General features: G+C 40.4%; 1 protein-coding gene across 2 annotated transcripts in view; it reads left to right on the top strand.

Moving 5' to 3' along the window:
- Positions 1-13,453, top strand: part of LOC105495761 (intraflagellar transport 43) — a 98,142-nt gene that overhangs the window by 38,585 nt on the left and 46,104 nt on the right. Inside the window, exon 4 of one of the 2 annotated variants that reach the window (XM_011765480.3) lies at positions 8,980-9,108. The exons of the other annotated variant lie outside the window; for it this stretch is intronic. Coding sequence (XP_011763782.2) covers positions 8,980-9,108 — 129 coding nt within the window. The remainder of the gene's footprint in view (positions 1-8,979; positions 9,109-13,453) is intronic. 2 annotated transcript variants of the gene reach the window in all.

Raw genomic sequence — 13,453 nt, 5'->3', positions numbered from 1 at the left:
ACAGATTCTTAGTTTCTGTTTCTGGTTGGGACAGTAAAACCCCTTCTTCATTCCTCTTTTCCACTTACCACTAGAGACAGAAACTAAAACCATGGATTCAGGCTGCTAAAAGCCTAAAATAAAACAAAGCAGAACAACAACAAAATAAGGCAGGTTGGACAAGTTTGAATTAGACATAATCAATGAATGATATCCCCTTGGATTTCTGCCAGCATCTGGGAATGCACATGACCTAGAGTAGAAATCTCTGCAAGATCTTCATCCATCCAGGATGAGCATCCACATCTCAGGGATGGTTTCAGAATTACCTTGTTTCAAATAAGGAGAAAGTATTCCTCAAACTTCTTCCTACCACATACTCTCTTGCATTTCTTCCATGCTCAAACTGGCAGAATTTTCATGCTAAGGTGTGGTAATTATGTCATCTCTTGTTTTACTCGTAGGAAGCAACATCACAGTCAGGTTAAAACCATGGGTATCTGATTCAGACATACCAGGGTTTGAATTCAGGTTTCAGCATTTAACTGGCTGTGTAAACTTGGAGAAGTTACTTAACCCTGTAAAGTAGCAATAATAACACCTATTGTCAAGAATGGTTCTGAGTCTTGAACACACAGGAAGAGTACTCAGCATAAAGCTAGTACCTAGCTTGTTGCTGCAATTAAGTTATGAATAACAACAGTGCATAAGGAGTAAAGTAATAAGGCAGGTCTCTCTACGTTTTATGGTTCTAAAACATAAAAGTGTTAGGTAACATGTGCTCTGTAAATGGCATCTATAGTAGGATGGTGCTGGCTGTCACCTTCAGCCACATTTGTTAGTCTCTGTAGCTGTCAGCACCTTCCAGATGCTTTAAACAGGCTTTGATTACAGTTAGTCTTTGTGATTCTTGAAGTTTGATTCATTGCTTACATATAGTTAATCTAGGCCAGCCTGACAGAGAATATGATAGTAAGACCAAGACATTTTGCTAGCCTTTACCTTTGGTCGCATTTTATGGACGAAGTAAGTGGAGTCATAGATGCCTGTAAGTCAGAAGGAGCAAGTGCTTAATGTCTTTTAGTTCAGTTCAGAGTCCAGTTCTAAAGACTGGATTACAAATCATTTCATTACTTAATCTCTTGCACTAAGTCTTAGATGAAAGATAAAAATATATATATACCAGTGGGATGGCCAGTTATCTAATTTAACTACTTAAGATATACACGGGAATAGTTTCTCAAAGAATAGTCATTATTCTAGTTTAGAATTTACTTGAGCAGTTGTTGCCTTCAAAATGGCACTATCTTGAAAGAGCTCTATGAGAACTACAAACCACTGTTCAAAGAAGTCAGAGATGATGCAAACAAATGGAGAAACAGTCCATGCTTATGGACAGGAAGACTCAATATTGTTAAAATGACCATACTGGCAAAAGCAATTTATAGATTCAATGCTATTTCTATTAAACTACCATTGACATTCTTCACAGAACTTTTCTAGAAAAAACTATTTTAAAATTTATATGGAACAGAAAAGGGCCCAAATAGCCAAGGCAATCCTAAGCAAACAAAAGCAAAAACACCTGGAGGCATCACACTACACAACTTCATACTATACCACAGGGCTACAGTAACCAAAACAGCATGGTACTGTACAAAAAGAGACACATAGACCAATAGAACAGAATAGAGAACTCAGAAATAAGACCGCATACCTGCAACTATCTTCAACAAACCTGACAAAAAAAGCAATGGGGGAAGGATTCCTTATTCAATAAATGGTGTTGAGATAACTGGCTAGTCATATGCAGAAGATTGAAACTGGACCCTTTCTTTACACCATGTACAAAAATTAACTCAATATGCATAAAAGACTAAATGTAAAACCCAAAAATACAAAAACTCTGGAAGACAACCTAGGCAATACCATTCCGGACATAGGATCGGGCAAAGATTTCATGATGAAGACACCAAAAGCAATCACAACAAAATCAAAAATTGACAAATGGCATCTGATTAAAGTAAAGCACTTCTGCACAGCAAAGGAAACTGTCAACAGAGTGAGCAGACAACCTAGAGAATGGGAGAAACTTTTGCAAACTATGCATCTGACAAAAGTGTAGTATCTAGCATCTATAAGGAACTTAAATTTACAAGAAAAAAACCAACCCCATTAAAGGATGAATAAACACTTTCTAAAAGAAAGACATACATGCAGCCAGCAAGCTCAAAATCACTGATCATTAGAGAAATGCAAATCAAAACCACAATGAGATACCATCTTACACCAGTCAGAATGGCAGTTATTAAAAAGTCAAAAAAATATGGCCAGGCATGGTGGCTCACGCCTGTAATCCCAGCACTTTGGGAGGCCAAGGTGGGCAAATCACCTGAGGTCGGGAGTTTGAGACCAGCCTGACCAATAGGGAGAATCCCCCATCTCTACTAAAAATACAAAATTAGCTGGGCGTGGTGACTCATGCCTGTAATCCCAGCTACTCAGGAGGCTGAGGCAAAAGAATTGCTTGAACCTGGGAGGCAGAGGTTGCAGTGAGCCCAGATTGTGCCATTGCACTCCAGCCTGGGCAACAAGAGTGAAACTCTAATAATAATAATAATAATAATAACAACAACAACAACAACAACAGATGCTGGTGAGGTTGCAGAGAAAAAGGAACGATTGTACAGTGTTGGCATGAGTGTAAATTAGCTCAGTCATTATGGAAGACAGTGTGGTGATTCTTCAAAGACCTAGAGACAGAAATACCATTTGACCAGCAATCCCATTACTGGGTATATACCCAAAATAATATATCATTTTGTTATAAAGACACATGCATGTGTATGTTCATTGCAGCACTATTTGCAATAGCAAAGACATGGAATCAACCTTAATGCCCATCAATGGTAGACTGGATAAAGAAAATGTTGTACATATACATCATGGAATAGTATGTAGCCATAAAAAAGAACAAGATCATGTCCTTTGCAGGAACATGGATAGAGCTGCAGGCCACTATCCTTAGCAAACTAGTGTAGGAACAGAAAACCAGACACTGTATGTTCTCACTTGTAAGTGGAAGCTAAATGATGAGAACACATGGACACAGAGAGGAGAACAACACACACTGGGGCCTATTGAAAGGTGGAGGGTGGGAAATTGGAAAGGATCAGGAAAAATAACTACTGGGTACCACGCTTAATGCCAGGGTGATGAAATAATTTGTACAACAAACCCCTGTGACACAAGTTTACCTATATAACAAACCTGCACATGTACCCCTGAACTTAAAAGTTAAATTAAAAAAAAATCACTATTAAAAATATTTACTTCCGTTTTTTGCCACCCTCTCCTTCCACTTTTTTCTCCCTCCCCATTCCCCAACATCCCCCAGTACACTCTTTTTCCTGAACCTGAAAATAAGTTGTAGATGTCATGACATTTCACCCCTAAATACTTTAGCATGCATCTCTCAAGATTAATGACATTCTCTACAGTTTCACAGTATCACTCATATCTAAGACATTTCATAGTGGTTTAATAATATTTAATATATAGTTTATATTTCAATACCCCCCTTTGTTCCCCCAGATGTCTCTTATAACTCCAGGATCCAATCAGAGCTCAAATACTGCATTTCATAGTTGTCTTTTTAGTCTCTTTATCTAAACTAGTCCTCACCCTTCCCCATTCCCCACCAAGACATTGACTTTTATGAGGAACCCAGGCCAGTTGTGTTGTTGAATGTCTCACATTCTGGGTTTCTCTAATTGATTCTTCATGGTAAGATTCAAGTTAAAGATTGTGGACCAGAACAGGTGATCACATGTCCTTCTTAGCTTATCAAATTAGGAGGCATGTGACATCAGCTGATCCCTTGGTTGGTGTTACTAAGTTTTATCACTTGGTCTAGGTGGTGATCTCTAGATCTCTCCATTGCAAAGGTTCTTTTTTTCCTTTATAAATAATTAGTAATTGTTTGGGGTACCACTTTGAATCCTGTTCACCCACACCCTTTCACCCAGTTTTAGCATCCATTAATGATCCTTGCCGGAATCAGTTATTATATCGGGGATTGCAAAATGTTAACTTTCTAATTCTACCATTCTATATTAATTGCTTGGAGTTTTTTTTATAAAGAAGAATTTCCTTTTCTCCTTTTTTCTTTTTCTATTGCTTTCTCTCTTTAAAATCATGGACTCATGGATTTTTTAAAAAACTGTTTTATTTTAGATTCAGGAGATACATGTGCAGGTTTGTTACAAGGGTATATTGTATGATGCTGAGGTTTGAGCCTCTATTGATCCTGTCACTCAGATAGTGAATACAGTACCCAATAGGAAGCTTTTCAGTCCTCTCCCGCAGCCCCTTTTGGAGTCCCCAGTGTCTGTTGTTCCCAGCTCTATGTTTATATGTGCCCAGGATTTAGCTCCTACTTATAAGTGAAACCTCCAATATTTGGTTTTCTGTTTCTGCATTTGTTTGTTTAGGATAATGGCCTCCAGCTGTATCCATATTGCTGCAAAGGATGTGATTTCATTCTTTTAAATGGTTACATAGTATTCTATGTGATATATATATATCTCACATTTTCTTTATCCAGTCCACCATTGATGGACACCTAGGTTGATTCCATGTCTTTCCTGTTGTGAACAGTGCTGCGATGAATATATGTTTGCATGTGTCTTTTTGATAGAATGATTTATTTTCCTTTGGGTATGTATATACCACCCAGTAATGGGATTGCTGGGTCAAATGGTAGTTCTATTTTTAGTTCTTCGAGAAATCTCCAGACTGCTTTCTACAGTGGCTAAACTAATTTACATTCCCACCAACAGCGTGTAAGCATTCCTTTTTCTCAGAAGCCTCACCAACATCTGTTATTTTTTGACTTTTTTAACAATAGCCATTCTGACAGGTTTGAGATGGTATCTCATTGTGGCTTCAATTTGCATTTCTCTGATAGTGATGTTAAGCATTTATTCATATGTTTGTTGGCTGCTTGTATGTTGTCTTCTGAGAAGTATCTGTTCATGGCCTTTGCCCACTTTTTAATGGGATTATTTGTTTTTTCCTTGTTGATTTGTTTAAGTTCCTATTCTGGATATTAATCCTTTGTCAGATGCATAGTTTGCAAAAATGTTCTCCCATTCTGTAGGTTGTTTGTTTACCCTGTTGATAGTTTCTCTTGCTGTGCAGAAGCTCGTTAATTTAATTAGATCCCACTTGTCCATTTTTCCTTTTGTCACAGTTGTTTTTGAGGACTTCGTCATAAATTCTTTGCCAAAGCTGACATCCAGAAGGGTATTTCCTAAGCTTTCTTCTAGGATTTTTATAGTTTTGAAGTCTTACACTTAAGTCTTGGATCCATCTTTAGCTAATTTTTCTTATATAGTGATAAGAAAGGGTCCAGTTTCATTCCTTTACATATGGTTAGCTAGTTTTCCCAGCGCCATTTATTGAATAGGATGTCCTTTCCCTGTTGCTTATTTTTGTCAACTTAGCCACAGATTGGTTGGTTGAAGGTATGCTGTTCTAGTTCTAGGTTTTCTACTCTGTTTTAGATTATTTATTTATTTATTTTTGAGACAGGATCTTTCTCTTTCTCTGTTGCCCAGGCTGGAGTGCAATGGTGCAATCATAGTTCACTGTAACCTCAGACTCCTGGGCTCAAGTGATCCTCCTGCTTCAGCCTCCCCAGTAGCTAGGAGTGCAGGCATGTACCACAATGCCTGGCTAATTTTTTTAAATTCTTATTTTTGTAGAGCTGTGGTCTCACTGTGTTGCCAAGGCTGGTCTCAAACTCCTGGCAGTCCTCCTACTTCGGCCTCCCAAGGTGCTGAGATTATAGCCATGAACTACTGCACCCAACTGGATTCATGGATTTGTATTGTTCATTGTGTTATAACTCATTTCCATCATCCCTTTTTTTTTCTATAATACTTATGTTTATCAGTGCTCAGATTGTCCCATTTTTGGCCAGGGAGAACTTCGGGATGGTTCTTATGCCTTTGTGCTGTATTAGTATTTGAGTACGTGCTTGCTTTTCAGTGCAGCAAGATATTCCAGAATAATTTTGTTCAGTCCAGGAGTCAGCTGCTTCTCCAAAGAGGCCTGGGTCCTTTTGGTGGAGAATAGTTATAGAATTCAAGATCTATGGGCACACTGCATTGCTATTGGATATCTTTGCTTCTAGGCTCTTTTAGTAGGTAGAACTAGTAAACACATTAAAAAAATACGCTCTATCCTGTAACACACATAAAATAGTTTTACAGTTACTATACTAATGTCATTATCAAAAACAAACTCCTAGGTAAAGCTCAAGATTTCTTGTGGTTCCTTTTGTCCTTAGACTATATCACACTAGGCCGGGTGCGGTGGCTCACGCCTGTAATCCCAGCACTTTGGGAGGCCGAGGCAGGAAGATCACGAGGTCAGGAGATCGAGACCATCATGGCTAATAAGGTGAAACCCCGTCTTTACTAAAAATACAAAAATTAGCCCAGTGGCGGGCGCCTGTAGTCCCAGCTACTCAGGAGGCTGAGGCAAGAGAACGGCATGAACTCGGGAGGCGGAGCTTGCAGTGAGCCGAGATTGTGCCACTGCACTCCAGCCTGGGCAACAGAGCGAGACTCCATCTCAAAAAAAAAGAAAAAAAAAAAAAAGAATATATCACACTAAGGTTCAGGATACTGTTTTCAGAAGTTATTTGAATTATTTCTCATATAGGTTAAGATATCAATTTAATACACAATTACATTCACTTGTTTCTGTGTTCAATTTTAAGGTTGTTGAAAATCCTTTTTATTTAATTTACTCTTGAATGTGTAGAACATTTACACCAATGAAGAGTTAAAATTGTACAGAAAGATATACTCAGTGATGTCTCACTCCCATCCTTATCATCCCTCCACCTCATTCCCATCCATCCCTTATAGGTAGTTGCTTTATTAGTTTCTGGTTTATCTTTCCTATACTTCTTTTTGGAAAAGTAAACATACATATATATATATAATTATATATACATATATAAACATTATATAATTTAATAATATACATATATAAATTATATATGTATATATGTTTTTATATTTCTCCTCCTTTGTTTCTATATCCTAGGTATCGGTGAACTATGGCCCACAGGCCAGCTGCCTATTTTTATAAAGTTTTATTGGAATATAGCCATGCTCTTTCATTTTAAAAATTGAGATTGCTGATCCATGTGGAATTTATTTTGGTGTATGGGTTTACTTTTTTCTAAATGGCTATTGTCCCAGCACCGTTTATTTAAAAATCCATCTTTCTCTAGTGATTTGAGAAGCCACCTTTATTGTATTCTAAATCTTTGTATGTATCCGAGTCTGTTTTTGGATGCGTTATTCTGTGCTAGTGGTCTCTCTATTCCTATGCTATTATGTACCATGCTGTTTTCCTTATAGACCATAACAGTCATTTTTAGTGTTAAGGAAAACAAAAAGGTGATGCAGAAATGCTGGTCTCATCTATTAATGTGAATCTTATGGAGGAGCTTTGTTTTCCTAAATTATTAGGGGATTTTAGTACTTGTCATATCTGGAATTTATTTTGAAATAAGAAAATAAGACAAATCCTGTCTGCTTCTTAGAGAACAAAAGATTATCACAAGTATTCATTCCTCAGTGAAAATATTAAAGATTTTTCCAGATCAAATCCATTTCCTCTTGGAGAGAGAAGCTTTTCCTTGTCACGTATTACTTTCCGAGGTATTCACTTGCTTGACTTTTCAGTCTGTGGCCTGGTTCTGACCCCTCAAAATGTTGGAGTGCCCCGGGCTCTTCTCTAACCTCCTCTCTTCTCTGTCAACACTCACTTTCTGCATGATCTCAACCTGGTCTCAGGTTTGACTGTCGTCTACGCAGTGATGACTCCAGAATTTATGTTTATATTTCCAGCCCAGTTCTCCTTCTGGACAGCCATTTGCCTGCTTGATGTTTTCAACGGGAATATGCAACACAAACCTGACACATCCAAATTAGTCTTCTTAATTTCAACCCCTTCTACCCCCTCCCCTAATTGTGTCTCCAAAGTCTTCCCTAGATCTCGGTAAGTGGTGACTCTATCTTCCTAATTGCTCAGATTGTAAACTTTGGAATTATCCTGGCCTCCTCTCTTTATATCACCCTATTCAGTCTGCCAGCAAACCCTGTTAAGTCTGCTGTTGAAATACATCTGTTGTCTGAACTGCCAGCCCCTGACCGCAGCCATCATTTCTTGCACTGGCTCAAGTAAGAACTTCCTGACGAGGCTCCTTCTGTGTTATCTCTGCATAACCAGTGTGACTCTTTCAAAACATAGGTGCAAACCTTTTACTTGTATACTCAGAACCCTGCCGTAGCATGCCACCCAGTCAAAGTAAAACCCAAAGTCCTTACCATGGCTTACAAGGTCCTACCTGACCTCCCTTTACATAAAGTAGCACCCCTCATCGCTCTGTGGTCCCCATTGCCTGCTTTATTTACTGCCACCTGACATATCTGCATGCATGCATACATAATCTCTTTTTCTATCTGCTACAATGTAAGCTCCACGAGAGGAGACACACTCTCTTATTTACATACCCCCAGTCTCTTTAACAGTGCCTAGTCCATAGTAAGCACTTGGTGACTATTCAACATACGAATGATCAGATCAGTATTTTTTAAATTAATTACTTTTATTATACTTTAAGTTCTAGGGTACATGTATATACCATGGAATACTATGCAGTCATAAAAAGGGATGAGTTCATGTCCTTTGTAGGTACATGGATGCAGCTGGAAACCATCATTCTCAGCAAACTATCGCAAGAACAGAAATCCAAACACCACATATTCTCACTCATAGGTGGGAATTGAACAGTGAGAACACCTGGACACAGGAAGGGGAACATCACACACTGGGGCCTGTTGTGGGGTAGGGGGAGGAGGGGAGGGATAGCATTAGCAGATCAGTATTTTTAAATGGTCACTTTGCTTTCAGTGTGGAAGGTGGAGAGCTGAAAGGCTGGAAGACCTGTTGGGAAGTAATAATCTGCATGAAAGATAAAAGCCTAAACCAGGGCTGTGGTGTGAGGATGGAAAGGAAAGATGATGTGGAGACATTTTGGAAGTAGAGTTAATAGAAATGCCAGTGGTTGGATGTGGGGCAGAGGGGGGAGTTGAAGGTCACTGCAAGGAGCGCCACTTAGGTGTCTGGTTGGGTAATGGTGCTATAAGCGAGGGAAGGCAGGAGAGACCAGATTTAGGGGCTGATGGTGGGACATGTGGGTAATTTCCACAACTCAAGCGTCCAGAAGGGAGGTCAAAAAACAGATGCACTTTGAGTCATCTACAAAAACAGGAGAAGACAAGGACAGATCCTTGGATTTGGCTGTTTGGAGGTTACAAGGGGCCTTCGAGAAAGTGGTTGCAGTGATTTGCTTTGGAGCCCAAGCCAGATTGCAGTAGATTGAAGGGGAAGTGGGACATGAGGAACTGGCCAGTAACATAGGATACTATGAAAAAAGGAAAGGGATGGAACAGTATTTGGAAGAAGAGTCTAGATTAAGAATCATGTCTGTAATATTTGAGGAAAGAGTAATTAGAAATTAAATAGGGGGTTAATTGATGTGGCAGGATCCTGGAAGGATAGGATAAGACCTTCTAGAAGAGATTGATTGACCTTGGACAGGAGGAGGGAAGGTGGATAGTTTTCCTCCAAAACAGACGGAGCTTGGAAAGGATGGGTAAGTTATTCAGGATGGTTGAGGGGAATGGGGAATTTAGAGAATTTCCTTTTGGTTTGGCTTCTCTTTTTTTTTTTCTGTTTTTCAAAGTGGGAAGACAGACTGTTGAGCTTGTTGAGGCAAAGTAGAGTGGCATCTTGAAGTAGAACAGATTTAAAACAGAAAAAGAGGCTGATGAGGGGTAAGAGAGGCAACTTTTGAGCTGCTTTGAGGACCTACCTCATTAAGGTTGGAAACATGAGCTCCTACTATTTGCTGGATACTTTAGTGAGTACCAGAGTGGAAGATATACTTCCTGTCCTGCAAGAGCTCGAATTCTAATTTAGGAGACATTTTCACCCACAAAAATCAGGAATAGCAAAAGGAGCATATTGGCAGAAGGTGCACATTGTAAGTGAGGCACAAATGAATGAGTAACACTGGTGATGTGACATCAGAAGAGAGAGTAATCATTATGGTCAGGGAGTGTCTTACAGAGGAGATAGGAGTCAAGCTGGATGAATTTTGATGGTCAGAACAGGATCATGAAGAAGGCATTTTGGTTTAAGATTTGGTGTTGTGGGAGTGATAGTAACTTTATTGTCAGTCTAGTTACAGCAGAGGATTGACCCCGGAAAATAGCATATTCACCTGAAATTCTTTTTGGATGATAATAACAATGGCACTGTGCTAGTTACTTGTCTTAATTTGGCTGCTATAACAAGTTACCATATACGGGGAGGTTTAAACAACAAACATTTATTTCTCATGATTCTGGAGGCTGGAAATCTGAGATCAGGGTACCATCATGGTTGGGTTCTTGTGAGAGCCGTTTTCCTAGTTATGTCCTTAATTGTCTTTCCTTGGTATGTGCAAATAAGGAGTGAGATTTTATGTTTCTTTCTCGTCCCCATCATGAGGGCTCCAATCTCATAATCTCATCTAAATCTAATCAGCTCTGAAAGTCCCACCTCCAAACACCATCACACTGGGGATTAGGATTTCAACATAAGAATTTTGGAGAGACACAAATATTCAGTCCATGGCAGCACCTTATATGTGCATTACACCAACTCTGTTGGGTAGATTCTGTTCAATAAGGTAGGTATCCCTGCGCAAAGAAGGTAGGAGGAAAGTGTCACCAGTGAGAAGTAGAAGGGCTGTTTATGAATCTGATTGAGGAGCTCAGAGCTAAGGAATACAAGTTTCTGGGATACCTTGGCTTTATTGGCATAACACTGCCCAGGCTAGAGAGCAGAACATGTGTCAGCCACCTCACTGGTTAGAGATGTTGGGTGCCAGGGCTCAATTGCTCGTCCCTGAGCCACAGAGAGGGCTAAGTTCAGGAATGGCGTGGGGCCTGGGACCACTACCAGTCCCTTCCCCTTGGCGTCAGAGTCATAGCTATGCCAGAGACTCCGTCTTGGAGCTGTCCTTGGCTCTGAAGTTGCCCGAGGTGGGACACTTATGATGGGTCACTGACTTGGCCATGGGGAATAGAGCTGAAGAGAGAAAGCCAGCTTGGTAAAGAGAAGGAAAGGTAGTTTGATTAAGTTTTGTCTCAAAGTGTCTGTTTTTGGGTTTGTCCCTGCATTGATCTGCAAGGGAATGAGGCAAGTAATGGCCCCTCAGGGACTTTCAGGACTTTGCTCTCAATGTCAGCCGTCATTTTCAATCACCCTCTCCCTCCCAGCCATTAATTTTGGCCCAGGATCATGGGGACTTGTCCATCTATCACTCCTAATTGACACTAAATGATCTGTCAGTTTATTGATGAACGGCAGGAGTGGAATTGTCACAATATATTTTACTTTCTAACAACTCCTCCTGACAATTTTACCTTGTCCATCTCACTCTCCTCACATAAATCTCCATTGGCCGCTCATTCCTTCTCATGGGCTGTTCTGGTGCCAGCCACTTCCACACCATCTGCACGCATCAAGGACATCAAGATGGCGGTAGAACTGCTGTGTGCTGGTCCCGAGGTTATCCCCCTTCCCTCCTCCTTCTCTCTTTCTCTCTCTCTCTCTTTTTTTAATAGCATAGATGTTCCAAGAATACTAAAGGGCTTCTGTCCTCTCCCTCTATGTCATTGCCATACCAGAATCTTTTTGCTTCCCTTTAGCAGCAAATAGTTAACTCCTATTAGGCAAAAAAGTGTGAAAAGCAAAAACTCATGGAGCCAGAGGGCTCCTAGATCTGTAAGCACAGTTACAAACATATGTTCTGTCCTCTTCAACCAGCTCTGTTATAGGCTGTCCATCCCCATAGAAGTCAATTTCCTAGAAAGGTGTCACAGAGAGAAGGTTAGCTGGAGCTGCCCAGCTGGTGTGCCATATGCTGCACTGTGGGTGCTGGTGTGCCGTGATGTGGGCACTCCCTGCCTGTGGTGTAGACCTAGCCAAGGCCCTTAGGCTGGTCACCTGTGGCCACGAGAAGTCTCCATCCGTCCACCCCAGTTAGCCATTTACGTGTTATTTTTCACTGTTTCATGTCTTGAAAAAGCCAGGGAAGTACTATGTCAGACATATATAAGGGCACACAGTTATTTAGTCTCAAGAAGATATACCTATGGATGTGAACATGCTTTATCCTGTACGAGGCCAAGGATGAGTAGAAAAGCTTAACAATATGTAAATAATGCAATTGATTCCCTCCCTCATACCTTTCCTGCTGCTGCTGGAGATCATTTTTATTAAAGGACTGTTTTGGTTTATTAACCATCATGACATTAGCATACATATCAAAATTAATAATTCCTTAATGTCATCTGATATCCACATCATGTTGAGTTACTTCCATTGTCTCAAAAATGTGTTTTATGGGTGGATTGTAAAAAGGACAAATCAAGGTCCATATATTGTATTTAGTCTTCCTTCTTTCCTTCCTTCCTTTTTTTTCATTTGTTTGTTCATTCCTTGGTTCTTCTGTTCTTTCATTCTTTCTTTCTTTCTTTCTTTCTTTCTTTTTTTTTTTTTTTTGATGGAGTCTCACTCTGTTGCCCAGCCTGGAATGCAGTGGTGCAATCTCGGCTCACTGCAGTCTCCGCCTCCCAGGTTCAAGCAGTTCTCCCACCTCAGCCTCCCAAGTAGCTGAGACTACAGGTGCGTGCCACCACACCTGGCTAATTTTTGTATTTTTAGTAGAGGCAGGGTTTTGCCATGTTGGCCAAGCTGATCTTGAACTCCTGACCTCAGGTGGTCCCCCTATCTCGGCCTCCCAAAGTGCTGGGATTACAGGCGTGAGCCACCGTGCCTGGCCTAGTTGTTATATTGCTATAGTCTCTCTTTTATTCTGCAACAATCACCACCCCCCCATTTTTTTTCCCAATGCCATTGATCCTCTCTTCCTCCCTCCCTCCCTCCCTCCCTCCCTCCCTCCCTTCCTTCCTTCCTTCCCTCCTTCCCTCCCTCCCTCCTTCTTTTTTAGAAACAGGGTCTTGCTCTGTTACTCAGGCTAGAGAGTGCAGTGGCATGATCATAGCTCACTGCAACCTTGAACTCCTAGGCTCGAGTGATCCTCCTGCCTCAGCTTCCCAATTAGCTAGGACAGGTGCATGCCACCATGCCGGGCTAAATTTTTAAAAATTTTTTGTAGAGAGAAGGTCTTGCTCTGTTGCCCAGGTGGCCATGATGATTTCCTGTTTTAAAGAAGCTTGACCTGTAGAATTTCCCACATTCTGGATTTGGTCTGTTGCTTCCTAGTCAGGGTGTTTAACTTGTCTCTTTGTCTCTCATGTTCCCTGTTAAA

Source organism: Macaca nemestrina, chromosome 7 (genome assembly GCF_043159975.1).
Source record: "Macaca nemestrina isolate mMacNem1 chromosome 7, mMacNem.hap1, whole genome shotgun sequence".
NCBI lineage: Eukaryota > Metazoa > Chordata > Mammalia > Primates > Cercopithecidae > Macaca > Macaca nemestrina.
The sequence above is the reverse complement of the archived record's forward strand: the minus strand, read 5'-3'. Positions and strand labels throughout refer to the sequence as shown.